Source organism: Sminthopsis crassicaudata, chromosome X (assembly GCF_048593235.1).
Source record: "Sminthopsis crassicaudata isolate SCR6 chromosome X, ASM4859323v1, whole genome shotgun sequence".
Classification (NCBI taxonomy): Eukaryota; Metazoa; Chordata; class Mammalia; order Dasyuromorphia; family Dasyuridae; genus Sminthopsis; species Sminthopsis crassicaudata.
The window spans coordinates 1275966-1297255 of record NC_133623.1 but is presented as its reverse complement, the minus strand read 5'-3'; the positions used below and the strand labels follow the sequence as shown (position 1 = coordinate 1297255).

Below are 21290 nucleotides of genomic sequence, written 5' to 3'. Positions count from 1 at the left end.
CACGCACGCACAAGAAGCCAGCCCGGGTGGGGGAGCAACAAGTTTATTGTAGTCAAGCCACAGGATAGGGAGGGAGCAGGCCCAATCAGAAAGGGTTTAGGGCCGGAGGGACTGGGGGCCTAGTGTGGTCTACCGCAGTGGCCGAGGCCTAGGCCAAAGCCAAGGGCGGGGCGTGCCCACCGCCGTCGCCGTCTTCACGAGCCCAGGGCCGAGACCACCCCCGTGGCCCCGGAAAAGGGGGCGCCCGTGCCCCCGAGCAGGGGGGCGGCAGACCCGGGAAAGGGGACCAGGTGCCCCACTGAGGCCATGTGGCCCGAGAGCACCACAGGCCCGAGGCTCGGGTAGAGCGGTTCAGTGGCCAGGTCTCCTGGGCCGGCCGCAGCCACAGCAGCCGCTGCTGCTGTCCCCTGCCCGGCAGCCATCAGGGCCTGGCCCACCCGGGCCTTCTTCTTAGCTTTGCCCGACACTTTGCGGTTCCGAGTCTGGATGCCATCTTTGCGCATAGTCAGCGGCCGGTTCACCTGGGGGCGAGACAAACCCAGGGGCTCTGGTACCCCGAAAAGAGACATCCCCAGTATAAGGGTCCTAGGGAGAATAAACCCTAACACCCCAGAAACTGGGTTTTCTCACCCAGTTCCCCTCCTCCCAGCTCAGCCATCCAGGAGGAAGGGTCTAGGTCTCGGAGATTCCCTGGCCCAGCCCTCCCTGCCAAGTCACCCAGGCCCCAGCCCCAGTGTCCTCGTGTCACCCATCAAATACAGCAGGCTTCAAAAGGGGCTTGGGAATCATCCTCGATGTGGAAAAGGGGCAAACCCTAAGGTCAGAGCCCTCTCTCATGGGCCCAAACCAGGAAAGCCCTGGGCCTGGGGGGAGGGGCGGGGGGCTTACATTGTGCAGCTTGTAGTAGAGACCACAAGCGTTACACACGGGCTCCCCGCTGGCATTGCGCCGCCACAGTGTCGTCGTAGTCGTCTGGCAGTTGGTACACTGGGTACCTGCTCGCTTACTGACAATCTGGAAAGAGCCCAGGGGCTGGGTGAGGTCCCTGCTGCCCGGCTGCCCTCTTTTCACCTCCCTGGCCCCGAGGCCCGCCCTCCTCACCAGGCGCTTCTTGGGCCTTATGAGGGGACGGTTCTGCCCGTTCATCTTGTGGTACAGGCCACAAGCATTGCACAGGTAGTGCCCGGTACCGTCTCGACGCCACAACGGGGTAGCCGTCGCTCCACAGTTCACACACTCTCTGGCCTCTGCTTGGGAGGAAAGGCAAGAAATTGGACAGAAAGTGAAAGCTGACCCCAGCTAAGCCCCTGGACCCTTTTCCTCTCCTTGAGTGTCCCTCCCAACCCGATCCTGCATCCTCACCACAGGGAGACAGGGGAAGCGCCCCACGTAGCTTCGGAGAGTAGGCGTTACCTCCACCTGCTACTGAGAGGGGGCTTCCGGCAGGTGAGAAGAAGGCAGCAGTGGTGAAGTCAGGAGGACTGGCTGCCACATAGTGGGAGGGCCCCACGGCCGCTGGGACCCCCAGGGTGAGCAGGTCTGGACTCATTCGCTCTGTCTTCAAGGTCTCCAGGAAGCCCCTTGGGCTCCCTTTCACATCGGGGCTCTCGGGAGCTGGCTGTGGAGAGGCCTCCCGAACAGCCGGGGCCAGGGCAGAGGCCGGGTACAGCCCTGCCTTCCCATAGGCCCAACCTGCGGCCGCGTAGGGGGCTCCCCCGAGCCCTCCATCCATCCAGTTGAGAATTGGGTACACTTGGCATACTGTAAGGAGAGGGAATGGAAGGGCGTGACGGTCAGGCCCCGGGTCCCTAATGTCTCATCGCCAGCAGACGGGAGCCGGAGCACTGGAAACAGGGGACTCCTGACTTCAAGGCTCTTTCCCCATTCGCTGTCTCTGGGGAGTCCTCTGCTGGTCTAGCTCGACCCCCAATATTATTTCTGACTCCCAACATGGCTGCTGGTCAGAGTAGGGACAGACAGATCCAACACACCGTACACCGCCTGGCATATGGAAAGTCTCTGGGGAAAAGGCAGTAAAAGGGCAGACACGTAGGGGGCACGTGATCTCGGCCAACCCTCGAGGAGCGCTCGGTGGCTAAGCGATGACACGCCTTGGCCCGGTGCCCCGAACTGCCCGTTCCCTGATCCCAACTCCCTTCAGCAGCTCCTCCAGACATCTTTTCTGCTCAAGCACCTCCTTTGAGATCCAGCCTCAGCCCTCACCCCGGTGGAGGCTTTCCTGTCCTACTTTACCAAGCTTTCTAACCACCCCTTTGATGTCGGAGGAGAAGCTGCGGTAGGGAGGCAGGTACCAAGACCTGAAGCTACAGAACCCGTGGTCAGTGTCCAAGCTTTTGGAGTTTTCTTTTCCCGTGGGGGGGAGGAGGGGAGAGAAAATAAAGACTCGTTAACTGAAAAAAACAAACAAACAAACAAACAAAAACACAAAGTAATCACAAAGTCCCCACCAAACAGTTGCTGCTTCCATTCCCTTCCGACCCCTTAGCCCCTGCCATCTGCTTGCCATCGCTAGTTCTCTAGTTCCTGGGGGTCCCAGAGCCCCTTCTCAGGGGGATCCAACAAGGCAAACCGAGTCTGCCAGAATTCTGAGACATTTTCAGTTCTAAGAAGGAAAGTACCCTCAGGGCCCGTATCAAAACCTGTCCTTGGCACAGCCCCAGTTATTTTTAAGAGTGCGTGGCATCCCGAAGGCTTGACGCTGGCTCTCTGTGCTCAACAAGCCGTATACCCTAATTGCTCTTTCTTGGGCCTCGTGATCTCTTGGCAGTTTTTGGAAATTATCTCCTGGCCCTCACTCATCGATGTTCTCCCTAGCTGATGTCCTTCTCAGCCTCCTTTATTTGCTCGCTCCCCAACTCCTGCCCGCCCCCTTCCCCCAAAAGCCCTGGTCCCAGACCCTTTTCCATCCTGGCTTGCCCCACCCCCGAAGGTTCGCTTCCTGAGTATGTTCACCCGTGAGCAGATGCCCCCAGTCCCCCAGCCAGAACTGCTCTCCCGGCCCCATACTTCCAGTACCATGCCGGCAGTCTCTCCCCACTTGCACATCTCCTCGGCGTCAGTGTGGCCAAAATAGACCTCAGGGGCTTCTGCCCTGCAAGCTTTCCTCTCTCTCATCTCTCCAAAACCAAGGAAGCTTCCCGGTGCTGCCTCCTCCTCCACCCTGCCTCCTCTGGCCTTCCTCTGGGAGCCAGGCAGGTGCCGGGCGGATCCGGACCTTCCTCCCCACATCCACATAGCCAGCGCTTTGAGTTCACTCCCACTAACACTTTTCGCTCAGGACCCTTACCCCTACCGCTTTCTCGTGGGTCTCCCTGCCTCCCCCTGGCCTTTCTCTGGCCCTCCCTGCCGGCCTGACCCGGCGGCTCCCTGCTCCAGAGGCAAAGATGTAAATTCCTAAGGAGGCGGGCCTTAAAAATCCTGCCCACCTGCATTGGGCTTCTCTGCATTTGTCTTTAATGCGACTCCCCCTTCCCAAGATCTGCTGTCCGTGCACACCGCTAGCTCGGTTGGCACTGCCCCCAGGCTCGGCCCATTGAACAAAAGCTTGCCTGGTCGGGGGGGAAGAGGAAGGGTGCCCCACACCATATATGGAAGATTGGGGCTGGCTGCTGACAGAGAAGGGAAGGAGCGTTTCTATGGCACCTACTGTGTGCTAGGCACAGCATCGAGTGCTCGTGCAATCACCAGTCCTACCCTTCAACCATAGGGACAGAGAAGATGGAAGCTCAAAACCCTCCCCGCCCCCCCCCCCCAGGATACCTGGTGAGTGTCTGTAAGCATCAGCAGCTGGCCCCCGGTGGTAGTAGGGCAGCGTCGTGGCGGCATCGCCGGCATCGGTCCCCTCGGGCCCCGAGAAGAAGAGTCCCGGCTCTTCGGTGGCGCTGACGGAGGCCGATGGGGACAGCAAGGTAGGCTCAGCGAAAGAGGCCAGGGCCTCTGGCTCCCCCAGACCGGGCGGGAAATCCATGGGGGCTCCCCGACGATTGCGGCAGAAGCAGTGTCAGTGGTGCCTCCCTGAGGGGGGGCAGGATCATCAGCCCCACGAGACCTTCCTAAGCGCGGTCCTCGGGTGCTCTCCCGGCCACGGTCCAGGCCCTACCCCGAGTAAGTGGGCCTCCGTGGGCCCAGAGCCTTGGCCTTCACACACAGGACGTGTTTGCCTGCGGGGCCCGTGCACGTCCACAGACACGGAGACACACATTGAGATACGGACGCTCTAAATATACACATACACCACTGGGATCGAGATCATATATGTACATTATACAGGTAACACACATACAGATACACACATATGTTTGGGCAACGGGGGGGGGGGCAAAGAGTGGGGGCACTCGGCCCCAGGGAAACCAAGACTAGAAAGGGGGGGGTGGACAGGGAAAGAGGCTTCTTCTTCCCCAGCCCTCCCCACTCTCTTCCCCCCCCCCCAGCCATTTTTCTTTTCTCATCTTCCTTTCTCCGACCCTCCAGGCCCAGAGTGGGAGCTCCTTCTGTACCCTCCAGCCAGCCCTCCCCCAGTTATCACCCCAAGGCAGAGATAACCCTTATCTCAGGACTGGGGGATATGAAAGCCTCTTATCAGCAGCCTGGGGCTAGTGTGTTCCCAGCAGGCTCGGGGGACTCCAGGCAGCCAGCTCCCAGCCCAGCTTGGCCCAGGCCAGCCAGGTATGGTCCACCCCTACAGAATGGCTTTTAATTTGGAAGGTTTGGAGGGGGGTCAGATATGGCTTGATTTTTGGAGAGGAAATCAGAGCCGAGGACCCTCAGGCAGGGCGGAATCGGAGATGGGCCTCGGGGGCCTCTGGGGATTGGTCAGATCAGGCCCCTCAAGGATGCAATCTGGAGGGGACGAGGGCCGGAGCCAGAAGAGGGATGAGAGGAGCTCGGAAGGCCCAGAGATAGAATTAAGGGAGAGGAAGGAGAGTTGGAGGAGGAACCCAGGTTGGAGTTCAAGCCCCTCCAATATGGCCGGGGGGGGGGGGGTAACTCAAAGGTACAGCGTTAGGGCTTTGGGAGGATGAGACAGGGCTGAAGTCCTGCCCAAATGGGTGGCTAGAGGGCTCGGGGGCACTAACCTGAGCAGGTGTTTAGGCCGAGGGAGGGGGGGCAGTCTCTCTTGGATCTCCTCAGGGTCCAGGCTGCGACCAAGACAACAGTGTCTCCCTCCCTCACACCCCCCTCCTGCTGTGGCTACAGGCGGGGCCAGGGGGTGGGGGGGGAGAAGGGGCCCAGCCTTGGGACCGCCCCCTGCTGGCACCAATGCCAGAGTGTGGCTTAGATGGCTGGGGGCACCTTCCTCCCCCGCCCATCACAGACCTCCCCCACGGGCCCATAGGCTTCTCCGCCTGCTCATCTCCTGCTGCCCGAGCTCTGCCCCACCTTTCCGTGCGGGTCTCTCAGAGCCTCGGTTGCCATTGCTTTGGAACAGTGGCCCTCCAGGCCTGGGGCTGGGCCCGGCTCTTTCCTCTCCTCTGAGGCCCTGTGGGGCGGGCCGGTCTCTATTTCATGGTAGCCCTGGAGCTTATGCGTACCTCCCTTTCTCCCTCTGTCACCCCCACTCTCCCTTAGGTTTTTCAGTGTGTGCGTGGGGGGTCAGATGAGGTCCTGGCAAGAAGGCCTATGACACACTGGGGCAGATGCTCAAACTAAGATGTTGGGGAGGATGAGGGACACCCTTCCCCTTCCCCCATCCCCCCAACTTACACCAGCTCCCTGCTGGGCCAAGGCTGGGGCCTGCTGATAAGTCTTATCAGATGGAGGGCCGGACCTTGGCTGTTGGGGTTGAGGCAACTAGCAGCCCCACAGGAGGTTGGGGGAAAGAGAGCGGATACTGGGGCCTCCCTAGCCCCATCTATACCCCTCACCCCCTGCTTTCAGCCCCTGTGTGACAGGGAAATTCATTCATCTTTCTCTCCCTTCCCCCCCCCCCCAAATAGTGGCACTTTGGTCCCCCTGCTCCAAGGGCAGAGAGCAGGACAGGTGGGAATCATCAAGCCCAAATCACATCTGGGAAAACTGAGGCCTTCTTCCCATTTCCCAGTCACTTTGAATATTCCCACTGACCCTGCCTTTGGAGTCCAATGTAGTGTTTATTGTTATTAGGGAAACTGAGGCACAGCCAAGGTTAGAAGTCTGTTCTCCTGAAGCTCCAGAGGGAGGGAAGCCGGACGCCTGAGTCCCCTCCCACCCTGGCCGCAGGAAGGCCAGGGGGAGCAGCTGGGAGTGCCCAGATAAGGCAATCTCTTGGGGCCAGGCAGAGCTGGGTGGAGGCCAGGGCAGTGGGAGGCTCATCCCTCTGGGAGGTAGGGCCGAATCAGCTCCGGATCTGGCAACGACTCAGCCAGGGGCTGCTCGACCCTGAAGTCGTGGACATGAGGAGGGCCTGGTCGGGCCTTGGAGCTGGGCCCCCCCCCACGCTGTGGAATGGGCAGCTCTGAGGGGTGGGCTGGCAGCGGGGCTCTGAAGAAGTACTCATGTAGCAGGGCCTGTGGGGATGTGGGGGGAGTGAGAAGGGGTGGCCCGGCCCGGCCCAGTCCTGTCTCACCCCTATATCCCTGGCTTCATCCCTTGTGAGTTCCCCAGTGGGCGCCGCTTCCTCCACCTTCAAAGAAAGGGCTGGCTGAATTCGCTCGACACACACACACAAAAAAAACCCTGGGGGTGGGGGTGGGGGTGGCGACAGGGGGGAGAAACAGTTCCCCTTTGAGCACTGTGGCAAGCCGGCAGATTTTTATCAAGCCCCGGGCTCAGTTAAAGAGAAACAAGGGGACTCTGTTCCTCAAAGGTGTCCATTAAAGCGGGCCCCCTACTGACTTAAGTGAAGGAGACGTGCAAACGTTTGGACAGTAAGCAATTTTTATCTGTTCCTTAAAGCAGACCCCCTAAGGGCACGAAACGGGATCCAATCAGACACGAACTGGGACCTTAATCAAGGACGGCCGAAACCCCACTCCTAGCTGTTGGGTAAAACAGGTCCACTAAGGCCCCCGAGCTAGGCGAGCCTCCGGTGGTCGGCTCTGAGTTACCTTATTTAAGTACAAGGAGGCGAGCCAGCCCTCTAGAGCGGCCAGTGGCCTCCAAGACTGAGGGACTTGCCTCAGGGCACCCAGCTGGTCCTAATAAGAGGCAGGATTTGAACCCAGGGCATCGGACCACAAAGCCGAGAGCCCTTCCCATGTAGAAAAGCAGATCCACTCGGGTCTCTCATGGGATCGTCTGTCACTTCTGAGCCTCTGCTAAGATGCTATTTCCTCACCCTAAAGCCAGAAGCATACTCTTCCTCTTCTGATCTCAAAGCACCTGTGACCTCCTCTTTCCAGATGGGATGTGCCAACCTGCTGGGGCCTCGGATCGTATTCCTTGGCCAGGGGAAGGGGACTCCTTAACTCCAGAGGGCCAAGCGGGCCCCCTGCCTCGCCTTCCCGTCACCAGCAACTCACTCCCCAGCAAAGTAGCTTTCTAAAGGAGTTTTTTTGGGCTTGCATGGGTGGCGGGGGAGAGAACAGGCCCTTCTCTGTCACACAGGAAGGAGTGGGAGGCCTGGGCGGAGCCCACCCTGGGCTGGAGCTGGGCGGGGGTCCTTCTGTAACAGTTCTGTTCCTTATCTCCCCCTCCCTCAGTTGTGCTTGGCTTCCTTTCACATACCAACAGTAGTAACAGAAAGTATCCTATGCCAGCCAATCACAATGTTCCCATAAGTCAGCGGGTGGCCCCGCAGGCAGCTCTGTGGGCCCTCCCCTGGCCCTGGCCTCCGGTGGCCCTGTCAGCGGCTCTCTAGGCCCTGCCTGCCCACTGATCTCCAGGCCCTTCACCCCTTGCCCTGTCCCACTGGGCCCCCTCCTGTGCCTCTTTTCAGCCCCAAATTCTTGAGTTTGGTGCCCACTGCTGTTTGGCCTCTGCTTGTCCCTGGCCCAGCCATGCCCTTGGGGACCGCCCCAAGGATCCGTTCTCCCACCCCCACTGGGCCTTCACCATAGCTATCAGCCCCACCCTTCTCTCACTCCCTTCTTGGCTGAGAAAACTCAAGGCCGTCTTTGGGGAGTTCCCACGTTTCTCCACGTCTCCTTGCCAAGCCTGCCCTACTTTCTCCTCTCCCACTGTGCTCCAGGGACGTCCCCTGGAATCACTCCTTCCGGCTCCCCCTTGGCCCCCCCCCATCTTTCTTTTCGTACATTTCCGAACTCCAAAGGCCACAAGCTCTGCTGCTCCCCCCACCCCGTTTTTAGTCCCTCACAATCAGACCGGCAGTGGCCTTCTCTCTCTCCTTTGCTGCCCCCCAAGCGTGGGTGCTCCCGTGGGGTGGGGCCTCGCACACAGTAGGAGCTTCTTGACCATTTGGACACAGGTGACTCCCAAATCCCTGGCCTCTCTGGCCCTCCAGTCAGATGGCACACCATCAGCTATTGGCTGGCTATCTCCTCCCAGGTGTCCCCTGTGCATCTCAAAGTCCTGGCGGAGAAGGCTCGGTCCTCCCTGGTCCCGGCCAGTGGGGTGCAAACTCCCGCCCCTGGGTTCTTTTGGGCCGCGGCCACTGGCCGATTAGTTAAGCCTCGGCTCCGCAGGGAACTCTCTTCCTCTAGTACTTTCCGCTTGCCTGTATCACTGAGACGTGGCCTTTGGGGTGCTGCAGACCCCCTAGCCCGGTCGTTCAGGTCCAGGGGCTGCCCCCTGAACTCAGCCTCCTGCTCCCTACCGAGGCTCTCTCAGAGCTGCCAGGAGCCTGAGTTCTTTGTACTTATTGATCTATGTGGGCTGGTAGGTGGCACTAGAACGGCTAGAACAGCAGCCTGGGGATCTGCAAGACTCATCGTGGTGAGTTCAAATCCAACCTTGGACCCTTACTATCTGTGTGACCCTAGGCAAGTCATTTCACACGGTTTGCCTCAGTACCCTTGTCTGTAAAAGGAGCTGGAGAAGGAAATGGCCGACCACTTCGAGATCTCCGCCACAAAACACGCTCGAAAAACGACTGCATGACAACTGACCTAGGCGGGTTGTGTGCCGGGGTGGGGAGAGAAGGGGGAGTCAGCTCTCTGACGCCTTGTCTCATCTGTGTCCCTAGGACAGGCCTGGGGGCGCGGTCACTATCTGGCCGGAGATGGGAGGGGGCTCCTTGAGGAGGGGGGAGTCGGGTCCACTTCCTCTTAGCCCACAGAGGTGCACCTGGGAGAGGGGAGGGGGATACCTGATTGGCCTGGATTCGACTTCGAGGAGGGTAGACAAGAAAGAGACTCAGGAGCTGGAGGGCTTCGTAGGACGCGTCGGGCAGCACCTCGCGTAAGGGCAGGGGCAGCTGCTCCTTGAATGAGATCTTGTTGTAATCTGGGAGCTCGGTGATCCCCTGGGGGAGGACCAGAGGGACACAGGAATTATGGGGCCTTGACGATGACCTGGCGGAAGCCCTCTCCCACTTCCCTGCTACTCACCGGCCACACCTGAGGGCTGGGGGTCCCAAGGACCCGCAGGACACAGCACAGCTGTTCGATGTCATTCTCCCCAGGGAAGAGAGGGGAGTTGTTCAGGAGCTCCCCGAAGATGCAGCCCACGGCCCTGTGGGCAAGAGTAGACATGGCTGGGCCCCTGCTTGGGCCTGCTTGAGGCCCTCTCCCTCTCGCCCCAGCCTTACCATAGGTCCACACCCTCATCATACTGCCTGGCTCCATACAGAAGTTCTGGAGCCCGATACCACCTGCAGCCGATGGAGGAAACGCCGTTAGCGGGCAAGAGGAGGGAAAGGTGGCAGCCCCAATGGGGCCAAAGAAGCATGCCTACCAATGCCTCCTACCCCAAAGCCCGCAACTGATGCCGCTCCCCCTGCCCCCCCCCCCCACTCGCTCACATTTGCCCCTCCCACCAGGCTGAGGTGTGTACCTCGTGGCCACTTGGTGGCTATAAAGTCGGTCACCCTTATGGGAGAAAACACGGGCAAGACCGAAGTCGGCGATCTTCAGCTGGCCTGAGGAGCTGAGGAGCAGGTTGGCCGGCTTTAGGTCCTGGGGAAGGAAGAAGGAAAGAAAGGAAAGGAGGGGGGAGGGAGGGAGGAGGAAGGAAAGAGAGGAAGCAAGGAAGAAGGGAGGAGGAAGGAAAAAAGGAAGAAAGAAGTCTAAGGCCCAACATCCAGTCCCCTTGCCAAGGCTCAACTGAGCCCCCCCCCCCAGCCCTGCCCATCCCCAGCCCAGCACCCTCCCAAAAAAGCTTGGGCACTGGCCCTCTGGGTATCCATACCCGGTGTACAATGTTGTTGGCGTGGCAGAAGGCTACACCCTTGAGCAGCATTTGCATGTACGCTTTAACCTGAGCTGGGGCCAGAGGCCGCTTCCCATGCCGGATGACCTCAGACAGGTCAGAGAGCATGAACTCAAAAGCCAGGACGAAGCCTGCTCCATGCGGGAACACAGCCTTCAACTTCACCACCTGTGGGTGCCAGGGACACCTGATAAGGGCACTTAGAGAGTTTTACAGAAGGCAGGAAATCAAGGCCGAAGGGATCGCTACACCCGAGCCCGCCTGCCACCAGACTTCTCTGATTATATTTGGGAAACTGAGGCCCAAGGCGTTGCCGGATCATCCAGGCAGACCTGAGCACGGACTCATTTCCTAGGCTCGAGAAAAGCGCGAGGCCTGAAGGTGCTTCAAGACTGCTGGTCTGGACCTCCATCAAAGGGCGCTCATGGCTCAGCGTCCGCAGAATCGTCTCACGGACCAGGAAGCAAAGGCATCAAATGCCCCGGGCTTCACGGGATGAAAGCAAGGGAGCTCCTCGGGTGCCCGGAGACAGACCAAGCTTCTCAGGGCAACTAAGGCAAAGCCATTGACAGATGGCTGCATCGAAGCCCTCTGCAGCTGGGCCCCGCTATATGCAGAGCACCAGCCTCAGGCACCTAATGGCCAGGTAAAGCTGGCAAGGCCCTTCAGGGCCATCGGACGAGACTGGTCCGACCTCTGAGGATGCTCAGGAGGATCACGTGATTGGGACACGCTTAGCACAGTGCCTAGCACCTGGTACCTGGTACTCGCAGGCTCTTAATAAATGCTTGTTCTCTGCCCCCTGTCTATCTCCACCCACTGCCAGCATGGAAACATCAATTCAATTTGTAGACCGGGAGAAACCAGAGCAAAGTAAAAGGTGGCCAGTCAGTCAACAAACATTTCTTAAGGACCTACTGTGTGCCAGGTGCTGGGGATGCAAAGAGAGGCAGACCAAAGTCCTTGCCCTTGATGTGAAGGAAGAAATACAGGGGAGGTGGCAGGCAATGAAAGAGAAGGAGGCGGGCAAGAAAAGGCCTCTCCTGCTCTTAGTGGCAAAGGCCCAAAGCCTGGAGGCCACAAAACGGCATAAATGGCAACCAGAAGATTCCGCTTCGGGGAACCCTGGAGGCCTAGAGCGACGATGAGGTCAGTCTGGGCTGGAGACGTCCAGAAACCCCTGAGTGATGGCTGCCAACGGCTGAGGAGAGAGGGAAGAGCTGTCCAGGTACATCTGACAATGGTTCTCCAAGAGGTGCGTGCTGAACCCATGAGTGCCGATAAGTTCATCAAGGGTTGGACAAGAGGCCAACTTGGCTTGTCCCCCATGGTTAGTGGACTGCTAGGTGGCTCGGAGAAGAGAGTGCGTGACCCCAGGCAAAAAGACCTGAATTCAATTCCAGCCTCAGACACACGTGATGCCAGGCAAGTCACGTCATCTCTGTCTGCCTCAGCTTCCTCAACTGAACAATGAGGATACAAAGAGCACCTCCCGGAAGTGAGATCGCATTTGGGAAGTGCTTAGTCCACTGCCTGGCACATAGTCGGCACCATAGTAATACTGGTGATGGTGACGGTGATGGTGAAGATGTAGCAGATGGTGAAGAGAGCCCAACTAGTCAGAGATATAGGAGGAGAATCGAGGGAGAGGGGAGAGACAGAGACGTAGGGAGGAGGAGGGAGCAAGAGAGAAACATAGAGAGAAGAAGGGCATAAAACAGAAATACAAAGAGAAGGCAAGAGAGAGAGAGGGCGGGGGCGGGGGGAGGGAGACAGGGAGAGTGTGTGTGAGAGTGAGAGAGAAATGTGGAGAGGAGGGAGCAACTGAGAGAAGGAGGGAGCAAGATAGAGATGCAGAGAGAAGGAAAGAGAAAGAGAGATGTAGGGAGAAAGAAAGAGAGGAAAGGAGAGATAGAGATGTAGAGAAGGAAAGAGAAAGAGAGAGAAGTAGCGAGGAGGGAGCAAGAGAGAGAAGGAGGGGGCAAGAAAGAGAGAGAGAGAAGGAAAGAGAAGAAGAGACAGATGTAGAGAAAAAGAAAGAGAAAGAGAAGAAAACACAGATAGATATGTAGAGAAAATGAGAGAAGGAAAGAAAGATGTAGATAGAAGAAAAGAGAGAGAAGGAAAGAGAAAGGAGAAAAGAGAGATAGATATGTAGAGAAAATGAGAGAAGGAAAGAGAAAGATGTTGATAGAAGGAAAGAAGAAAAGAGAGATAGAGATGTAGAGAGAAGAAAAGAGAAAGAGAGAAGTAGGAGGGAGCAAGAGAGATGTAGAGAGAAGGAAATAGAGAGAGAGAAGGAAGGAGAGAAAAAAGAGAAACAGAGAAAAGGAAAGAGAAAGAAGAAAACAGAGATAGAAATGTAGAGAAAATGAGAGAAGGAAAGAGAAAGATGTAGAGAGAAGGAAAGAAGAAAAGAGAGAGATGTAGAGAGAAGGAAAGAAGAAAAGAGAGAGATGTAGAGAGAAGGAAGGTGAGAAAAAAGATACAGAGAAAAAGAAAGAAAAGATATCAGAGAAAATGATAGAAGGAAAGAGAAACATGTAGAGAGAAGGAAAGAAGAAAAGAGGGATAGATGGAGAGAGAAGGAAAGAGAGAGAGAAGTAGAGAGGAGGGAGCAAGAGAGGCATGCAGAGAGAAGGAAAAAGAGAGAAAAGATGTAGAGAGAAGGAAATAGAGACAAAGAGAAGGAAGGAGAGAAAAAAGATAAATATAGAGAAAAGGAAAGAGAGAGAAGAAAACAGAGAGATATGTAGAGAAAATGAAAGAGAGAAGGAAAGAGAAAGAGATATAGAGAGGAGGAGGCCAGAAAAATGTAGAGAAGGAAAAAGATGTAGAGAAGGAAATAGAGAAGAAGAGAAAAAAGAGAGAAGGAAGGGGAGAAAAAAGAGATGTAAAGAAAAGGAAAGAGAAAGAGAAGAAAACAGATATGTAGAGGAAATGAAAGAGAAAGAGATATAGAGAGGAGGGTGCAAGAGAGAGATGTAGAGAGAAAGAAACAGAAATGTAGAGAGAAGGAGGGAGCAAGATAGATGCAGAGAGCTGTAGAGAGAAGGAAAGAGAGAGAGAGAAAGAGAAGAAAAGAAATAGAAATAGAGAAAGGGAAAAAGAAAAAGATGGAGAGATGTAGGGAGGAGGAAGGAGCAAGAGAGAGATGTAAAGAGAAGGAGGGAGCAAGAAAGAGCTGTAGAGAGGAGGGAGCAAGAGAGATGTAGAGTGAAAGAGGGACCAAGATAGATATGCAGAGAGAAGGAGAGATAGAACTGTAGAGAAAAGTAAAAAAAAGGAAAGAGAAAGATGTAGAGAGGAGGAGGGAGCAAGATAGAGATGTAGAGAGAAGGAAAGAGAGAAGAGGAAGAAAGAGATATAGAGAGAAAGAAAGAAAGAGAAGAGAAGAAAGAAAGATGTAGAGAAAAGGGGGGGGGAAAGGAGATGTAGAGAGGAGGAGGGACCAAGATAGAGATGTAGAGAGAAGGAAAGAGAAAAAGAAAGAGAGATGTAGAGAGGAGGAGGAGGAGGGAACAAGGGAGAGATGCAGAGAGAAGGAAAGAGAGAAAGAGAGAAATGTAGAGAGGAGGGAGCAAGATAGAGATGTACAAAAAAGGAAAGAGAGAAGCAAAGAGATGGAGAGAAAAGGAGGGAGCAAGAAAGCTGTAGAGAAAGAGAGAGTGATGTGGAGAGGAGGGAGCAAGGGAGAAAAGGAAAGAGCAAGATAGAGATGTAGAGAGAAGGGAAGAGAGGAGAAAAGAGATGTAGAGAGAAGGCAAGAGAAAGAGAGAAGTGGAGAGAGGAGGGAGAAGGAGAGAACTGTAGAAAGAAGGACAGAGATGCAAAGAGGAGAGAAAGAGAGGAAGAAGAAAGAGAGATGTAGAGAGAAGGAGGAAACAAGAGAGAGGAGAGAACAAGAGACAGCTGTAGGGAGAAGGAAAGAGAAAGAGAAGAAAAGAAAGATGTAGAAAAAAGGAAAAAGAAAAAGAGATGTAGAGTAAAGGAGGGAGCAAGAGAGATGTAGAGAAAAGGGAGTAAGAGAAACGTAGAGAAAAGGAAAGAGAAAGAAGGAAAGAGATGTGGAGAGGAGAGCAAGAGAGATATAGAGAGAAGGAGATGTAGAGAGAAGGGAACAACATAGAGAAGGAAGGAGCAAGAGAGATGTAGAGAGAAAGAGGGAGCAAGGGAAATGTACAGAGAAGAAAAGATGTAGAGAAAAAGAAAGAGAAGGAAATACAGAGACAAATGTAGAGAGGAGAGAGCAAGAGAACTATAGAGAGGGGAGAAAGAAGGAGAGACAGATGTAGAGAAAAGGAAAGAGAAAGAAAGATGTTGAGAGAAGGAAAGAGAGAAGCAAAGAGTGAAAGAAAGATATAGAGAGAAGGAGGGAGCAAGATAGAGATGCAGACAGAAGGAAAGAAAGAGAAGAAGAAGGCAGGAGGAGGAGGAGGAAGAAGGAAAGAGGAGGAAGAGGAGCAAGAGGACAAGAATCTCATCTTCAAGGAGAGAGTGATCCACAGTGTCCAAGGCTTCTGGGAGATTGGGGGAAATGAGGCCCAGGCGAAAAGACCATTGTACCGGGCAGCTTCAGAGATCTGAGGACGGAGGCCAGACGGACACAAGGGACACCAGGGTTCCAACGCAAAGGAGAGGAGGTGAGGAGAGCCTCTGGCCAATGCACACTCAAGCCAACCCCTCTCCCCCACCCCAGGCCATTTTACAGAATAAAAAACCAGGCCAGAATGTGCTTTGAGATCCTCCCTTCCCAGCTAGTTTCTCCTACTCGGTTCCAAGATGAGGATCCAGGTTCCTGGACACTTAGGAAGACATGAAACCCAAGCTCTCCTGCCCCCTGCCCTCTTAATGCTAATGAACAGGGAACCCCAAGAGCCAATGCTGCTTGGGGCTCATCCTTGGGGCCCGAGAAGCTGAGGTCGGAGGGCACTTCACAGCCACTTAAGAGCTTTCTCTTGAGTTCTGTGATCCCAGGAGCCCGACTTAGCCCTGGAATGAATCTAAGGCCAGCCCCCAGTTTCCAGATGAGTCAACGGGGCCAGAAGGAAGGTGGAGGAAGTGACTTACATACTGGTTGTCCTCAATCTCCTGGAGGGCCTTGATCTCCCGCAGGGCCTGGTTGGGAATGCCGTCCTCCAGCCGTCGCAAGGCAACCTTCTTCAGAGCCACCGTCTCCCCCGTCTAGGAGAGAAAGACACCCCCACACGTAGGGTCTGAGGCAGGCAAGTAGGGCAACGGAACGGCCGAGAAACCGGGTGCCTGTGCTTCAGTCATGTTCTAATCTTCACAACCCCACTGGGGGTTTTCCTGGAAGAGACTCTCCAGTGGATTGCCATTTCCTTCTCCAGCTCATTTGACAGATGAGGAAACTGAGGCAGACAGGGTTAAGGGACTTGGCCAGGGTCACATGTCTGAGATCAATTTAGGACTCAGCAAGATGGGTCTTTATGACTCCAGATCCAGCCCCATTATCCCAAGGAACCAGATCTCTGATCATTTAATAAGCATTTGCTAAGGGCTTCACATATGACCCCATGTTGTGGCATCATGCTGACCCCCAGTGCAACTCAGATAAAACCAGATTCACCCCTGGCCTCTCCGAGCTTAGGTTCTTTAGGTTTGTGGCTGGCAAATGTCTACCAAGTGAGCCTGGAGTCACCTCAAGGGTAGCGAGCCACCTGGAGGGCTAAGGAAAGGCCCCAGGGAGGCAGGAGGGAGAGCCAGAGCACCAACCCTAGAGGAGGCTGGGCTGCGGCTCAGAGACAGACAAAGCTGAGTCCTTCCTGGGCCTGAGAGGAAGGAGGGATGGGCTGTGGGAAAGGTGCGGAATGCCCGAGGGTTTTACATTTGATCCCGGAGGTAAGGGGAAACCACGTGTGCCAGGAGGGCGATTTGGTTAGACCTGCTCTGCCGGCTGAAGGGAGGGTGGCCTGGAGGAGGAGGGAAAGCCCGGGGGCGGGCAGGTCCAGGTAGGAAGTGATCCCGAGCGCGTGCCCCATTGGGGGGCAGTGGGAAAGGAGAGATGCCATCAGGTGGACATGACAAGGTTGGGCAAGATGTTCAGAAGAATCGAGGGCAGGGAGAGCTGGGAAGCCCCCAGTGTCCGTTTTCTGCCTGTAGAGGCTCTTTGGAGGCCCGGAGGGAATCCAGGAGCCAGAAGCGTGTTGTCCAGTAGCTGTTAAAGGGTGCAGATCTACTGTCCAAGATAGTGATGACAGCCGGAGATGGCACTGAGTCAGCTGCACGGGGAGGAGGGCTGGATCCCAGAAATCCCCAACCCCGAGAGAAGGAGGGCCGAGGGGACCCGCAGAGAAAAGGGAGCCACGGAACAAAAGGGAGAGGGGGCGACGGAAGGGCAGGGGAAGGGAGGGAAGAGGTCCTAGTGGGAGACGGGGCGCGAAACACTGAAGGGAGGGAATGAGAGTGAGACGCTGCCCAGAGAGCAAAGGACGGGAAAGGAGAAGGGGAGTGTGAAGGAGGCAAGGAAAGGAGCACCGGAGGACGCAGGTGAGGGCGAAGAGGCAGATCGCTTACAAAGACAGCCGGGGCAGTGGAGAAGGGGGAACGGTGTGGGGGCACACTGGAGGGATTTCTTTACGAGGGCAGCTGCCTGCTTCCTGCATCAGCCTGGTCCCCACTTACCTCCACATGCTTGGCCTTGAACACGATGCCATGGGCCCCTTCACCTATCCGGCCCAGGATGCTGTACTGGTCCATGGTCCAGCTTGTGGAATAAGGGAGTGAGCCTAGTGACTGCCTAGGCTTCCTTCAGCTGCCCTAGCACTTGGGGCTTCCCTTCCCTCGGATCCTTCCTCCGAAGCACTAAGGGTCTCCCTTCCCTCTCATCCCCCTCCCTAACCCTCAGGGTCTTTCTTCCTTCTCCAGCCAAAGCCCCCCAGCAGCCCCTCACCCCGTCTGGAAGCTTGGAGCCTCCTCAATTCCCCCAGCTTTCCCAGCCCCCACCTCGTCCCCTCTGCTGGGGCTGTGCTTGCTAAGAGCCTTCACGGGGACCCTTTATCAGCTACAAAGCCCTGAAGACCCCGCACTTGCTAAATGCGCCCTCCCACCCCCAGCCCCCCTTCTCACCAGGTACCTTTTCACTGTGAGCTTGGACAGCCTTTTCCAGGGAGTCCTCAGGGACTTGAGCCCCCTCCTCCAGCCAGACAGATGGCTTGGCACCCACACCCCTTGGGGCTTTCCCCTCAAAGGCGAGAGCTTATGCCACCTCCTCCGGGAAGCCCTCTTGGCCTCGGCAAGTACCATTCCAGGCTCCAATCCAGGACCGCCACATGCCCTCTCCTCCGTCGGTTTGGGGAGCCCTGGAGCCCCCAGCCCTAAGAGCCCCCTTATGGCTCAGCTCCTCCAGGCCGCCTGGTGTGCCTGTGTCCTGGAGGGTGGATCCCCGTGGGCTGGGGGCTCCCTCCGCTCTTGGGCTGCTGAGGATCCCGGGGCGGCCTCCGCTCGGGATCACTGCCTCCAGAGGGTCCCGGCTACTGTGCACAGCCCGGGGCCAGCACGAGGCTGCCGTCTGTTACCTAAAGACTCGGCGAGCCTCCCTGACAGGCCCAGATGTGCACCCCAAAGGGAAGAGGCCCGCCCACCTCCTCCCCCGTAGCTCTCCGCCTCGTCCCCGGCCGGCCCGGCCCGGCCCCGGCCTCGGCCCGGCCCGGCCCGGCCCGAGCCACCTCCAACCTCCTCCTGGCAGCCCGGTGTCCCGCAGGCAGCTTCCTTAGCAACGATTCGGCGCAGGCGCACTCAGGCCTCTCAAGGTGGTGAGCCCGGGCGGCTCGGTCAGGTGACTCGGCCTGGAGGGGCGGGGCCTACCCGAAGTCCGGCCTGGGCCCGGCGAGGGGCGGGCCCAGGGTTGCCATCACGTGGTCCGCGAGGCTCTGGCCCGCCCAGGCCCGGGCGGGAGCGGAGCCTGAAGCCTGGGATCTAGACGCGAGGTGCCCCGTCACGTGTTCCTCGAGGCTCCGCCCCGCGAGGCAGGGCGGGAACTGAGCTTTTGTCTTCGGCCCTTTTTGTGCCCGGGCTCTGCCAAGTGTCCCCTTTCCTCTCCTCCTGACGCCGGTGGGGGGAGGGGGAGAGATGGGAGCACCTACCCCATGTCGTGCCTAGCCCGCCGCAGCTCCCGGCACGGGCCGCTTCCTCTCTTCCCCGACCAGTTCTGTGTTTTCGGGACATCTCCCCTAAACAGCCGGCCACCTGGCATGCTCAGGCTCGAGTGGCAGAAGTGGCTCAGAGCTCCTGTAAGAGCCGCGATCCCGAGGATGGGAGTCTTCCGCCCCGAGAACGAGCCGGTGACCTTAGGGGTCCAGAGGGCCTCGAGCTGGGTATCCGGCGGTTTTGTCAGACTCCGTTGGAAACAAAGGCCGAGACTTCTCTCTAGTTTCCTGTACCTGGACTAAATTCCAGGTCGGAGATCCCAGAAATCTCATTTGGGTCAGTGAGATTTCCATTCTGTTGCTGGCACATATTATTGGCCATTGCTTCCCAGGGACTACCTGGGAAGTGAATCATGTGAGCAGTGGTGCCGCCTGTCAGACTCGAAGAAGAGGGGGCTGCACGTTGTCAAGGTTACATTCTTGTTCTAGTGCATTCTTATTGATTTTGCTGAAATAGCTCCCAATTGCACTGTTTTCCCTGAGGCAACTGGGGTGAAGTGACTTGCCCAGGAACACACAGCTAGGCAGTGTTAAGTGTCTGAGGCCACATTTGAATTCAGGTCCTCCTGACATCAGGGCTGGTGCTCCCAATTGCATTTTAAAAAAAAATTTTTTTTGGACACTTCTGCTCCATAGAATAATCACTGCCAGGGTCAATGATCCTGACATCTTACTGGCCAAACTTCAAAACCAAGCCTTACCAATGATAAAGGAAGATGATGCATTCCCAGCCTGGTTACCGCTGGGTCTCAGAAAGATTGGGGGACTGGATCCCCAGGGGCCAACATCCCTTTAGAAGCCCCTGCCAGGAACGGGGGCCAAAGACAATCTTTTCCTTTCCACCACACGAAAAAGGGGATTGTGGGATTCCATGAGAACTTCCCAAATCCTTTCTTCACAATGCATATGGATGATAAAGGTACAAACTGCCAAAAATGAGGAGTTGACGATAACATAAAATTGCAAGCCTGGGTGAGTACAAGAATAGTGGTGCCCTCCACAGTAACAGGGAAATTAGGAAGAAAGGAGGGCTTCAGGGGAAAGAATAGGATGGTGAGAGCTGTTTGGTCACATATTCTAACAGGGTTGAAACGGATTAAGAGGAAGACAGATGCTACAACGATTGTGCTAGAATGGAGTAGGGCTGATGGGGGGGGGGATTGGACCTTCTACGGGGGAGGGAAGGCAAGGGTGAAGGTCAAATTGGGCTGATTTACCGGTCGTTTAATGCCAAGGTATCAATATTTGTTATAAGGATCAAGAATTACTGTTAAATAAGTATAAATTCACTATCACCAATTCGGTTGTAAAGAACAGCTTGTAGGGCAGCGGTGTTTGCGTCGGTTCGTCCGAACCATCATCCGATAACTATAAATGATATATCCCCACTCCTTATCCGATAAAGAGTTGAAAGAGGATGTTTGCAGAAACGAGAATGATTATAGCAAATAGGAATGTGATTAGGTATTTAAAGAATCGGTGGACATTATATATCATGTTGAGATGGATCATGTGGCATATGGTGCAATAGGAATAAAGATAATGGAGAAGTAGTCTAGTTTGAACCTTGTAGTCAGATTGAAGGAGTTTATTGAGAATCATTGTCACTTGGTGATTGTGGCTTCTTGTTCTGAGAAGATGAAGAGGGTGAGTGGGACGGGGCTAGTAAAGAAGGTGAGTTGAGTTGTGTTTTTACATCGTGTGGGGAAGTTGCTAATTTTGTGTGTGAAGAGCAAGTTATAGATTAGGGGGAAAGCAAGTATGGCAATGGATAATAGGAGTGAAGGATTTAGTAGATAATTAATTGCTTTTATTTGGAATTACACCAAAGTTTGGGGTTCCTAAGACCAATGGATGACTATTATCCTTTAAAAGTAAGAAAGCCATGGGTCTTAGACACAGGCTCAAGAGTTAGCAGTTCTTGTAACTTTCTCGGGCATATAAGGAGACTTGAACTCCTACATTTAGATTCACAATCTAATGTTTTTGTTAAACTATATTTGCAATATGTGGGCCCTAAGATGAATTTGGGTGACATGAAAATAATTAGTAGGGTGTAGTGCTATTAATACGTGTTCTCAGGTGAAGGTTGGTTTGATAGGGGTTACATGATGGGTAACTTTGCCTCGATGAGAAGTGATTAGTATGTGGAGTGAATAAAGGGCAGTAATAACTGTATTAATACCTAGGAGGATGAGGGAAAAGTTAGAGCAGGCGAATGTGGTTATAATAACTATAAGTTCGCCTGGCAGATTAATAGAGGGGGGTTGGCTAGGTTTGCTAGGCTGGCATATCAGTGGAAGTACAGTTTGGAAGCCTCGGGTTAAGGTTAAGGTTCGGCTGCGAACACGTTTGTAATTAGGGTTGGCTAGACAGAATAGTATTGAGGAGGTAAGTCCGTGGGCAATTATTAAGACTTGCTCCTAATAAAGCTAAGGGGGGACTGCATAAGGGCTGCAATGATTACTAAACCTATATGGCTTACAGAGGAGTAAGCAATGAGAGACTTTAGTGGAGTTTAAAGACCTACAACATCCAGTTTGAGCTGTCTAAAAGACGATTGAGGTGTGAAGCTGAAGGTCAGGAGAGAGGTTAGGGGTGGATAAGTAGATCTCAAATTCATCAAAAGAGAGACAATTGAATCCACAGACTTGATGAAATATCCCCAAGTGAGAAAGTATAGAGGGAAAAGATCTAGTACAGCCTTGGAGACACGTGGCTGATGAGCCAATAAAAGAGGCAGGAAAGGGGAGAACTAGGAGAGAGCAGTGTCATGGAGAGAATTTTCAGGAGAGGGTGATGGCCAAGTGTACACGACTGCAGAGAGAACAAAGATGATGGAGAAAAAGCCACGAT

The 21290-nt window shown here is 55.1% G+C and overlaps 2 protein-coding genes and 1 long non-coding RNA gene across 10 annotated transcripts in view; 1 reads left to right on the top strand and 2 right to left on the bottom strand.

Annotated features, from left to right (window-relative positions):
• Window positions 1–27: 27 nt before the first annotated feature.
• Window positions 28–5888, bottom strand: GATA1 (GATA binding protein 1). 8 transcript variants are annotated; one of them, XM_074277996.1, is made up of 6 exons: window positions 5097–5888; window positions 3781–4257; window positions 1414–1761; window positions 1102–1250; window positions 889–1014; window positions 28–521 (listed from the first exon to the last, which is right to left on the bottom strand). In XM_074277996.1, the coding sequence occupies exons 2-6, from the start codon at window positions 3986–3988 to the stop codon at window positions 195–197; spliced, it is 1158 nt and encodes a 385-aa protein (XP_074134097.1). In that variant the 5' UTR covers window positions 3989–4257; window positions 5097–5888; the 3' UTR covers window positions 28–194. The 8 variants fall into 8 exon arrangements, with proteins under 8 accessions (XP_074134097.1, XP_074134093.1, XP_074134092.1 ...); XM_074277992.1 differs by having other exon boundaries at window positions 1363–1761; window positions 3781–4237; XM_074277991.1 differs by having other exon boundaries at window positions 1363–1761; window positions 3781–4035.
• Window positions 4541–21290, top strand: part of LOC141548807 (uncharacterized) — a 29728-nt gene continuing 12978 nt past the window's right edge. Inside the window, exon 1 of the long non-coding RNA XR_012484072.1 lies at window positions 4541–4686. This is a non-coding gene — a long non-coding RNA (uncharacterized LOC141548807). The remainder of the gene's footprint in view (window positions 4687–21290) is intronic.
• CDK20 (cyclin dependent kinase 20) lies at window positions 6091–18879 on the bottom strand. The gene is made up of 9 exons (XM_074277989.1): window positions 17363–18879; window positions 16912–16993; window positions 15337–15450; window positions 10246–10434; window positions 9892–10013; window positions 9647–9709; window positions 9447–9570; window positions 9206–9361; window positions 6091–6506 (listed from the first exon to the last, which is right to left on the bottom strand). Exons 1-9 carry the CDS (start codon window positions 17530–17532, stop codon window positions 6309–6311), a joined length of 1218 nt encoding a protein of 405 aa, XP_074134090.1. The 5' UTR covers window positions 17533–18879; the 3' UTR covers window positions 6091–6308.

Coding starts and splice junctions, on each gene's coding strand:
- GATA1 (XM_074277992.1), bottom strand. CDS start 3,988: ATGGATTTCCCGCCCGGTCTGGGGGAGCCAGAGGCCCTGGCCTCTTTC. Junction 1,762..3,780: donor TGCTTACAGACACTCACCAG/GTATCCTGGGGG, acceptor CTCTCCTTACAG/TATGCCAAGTGTACCCAATT. Junction 522..888: donor TCTACTACAAGCTGCACAAT/GTAAGCCCCCCG, acceptor TCTCGCCCCCAG/GTGAACCGGCCGCTGACTAT.
- CDK20 (XM_074277989.1), bottom strand. CDS start 17,532: ATGGTACTTGCCGAGGCCAAGAGGGCTTCCCGGAGGAGGTGGCATAAG. Junction 10,014..10,245: donor CCAACAACATTGTACACCGG/GTATGGATACCC, acceptor TTCCTTCCCCAG/GACCTAAAGCCGGCCAACCT. Junction 9,710..9,891: donor AGCCACCAAGTGGCCACGAG/GTACACACCTCA, acceptor CATCGGCTGCAG/GTGGTATCGGGCTCCAGAAC.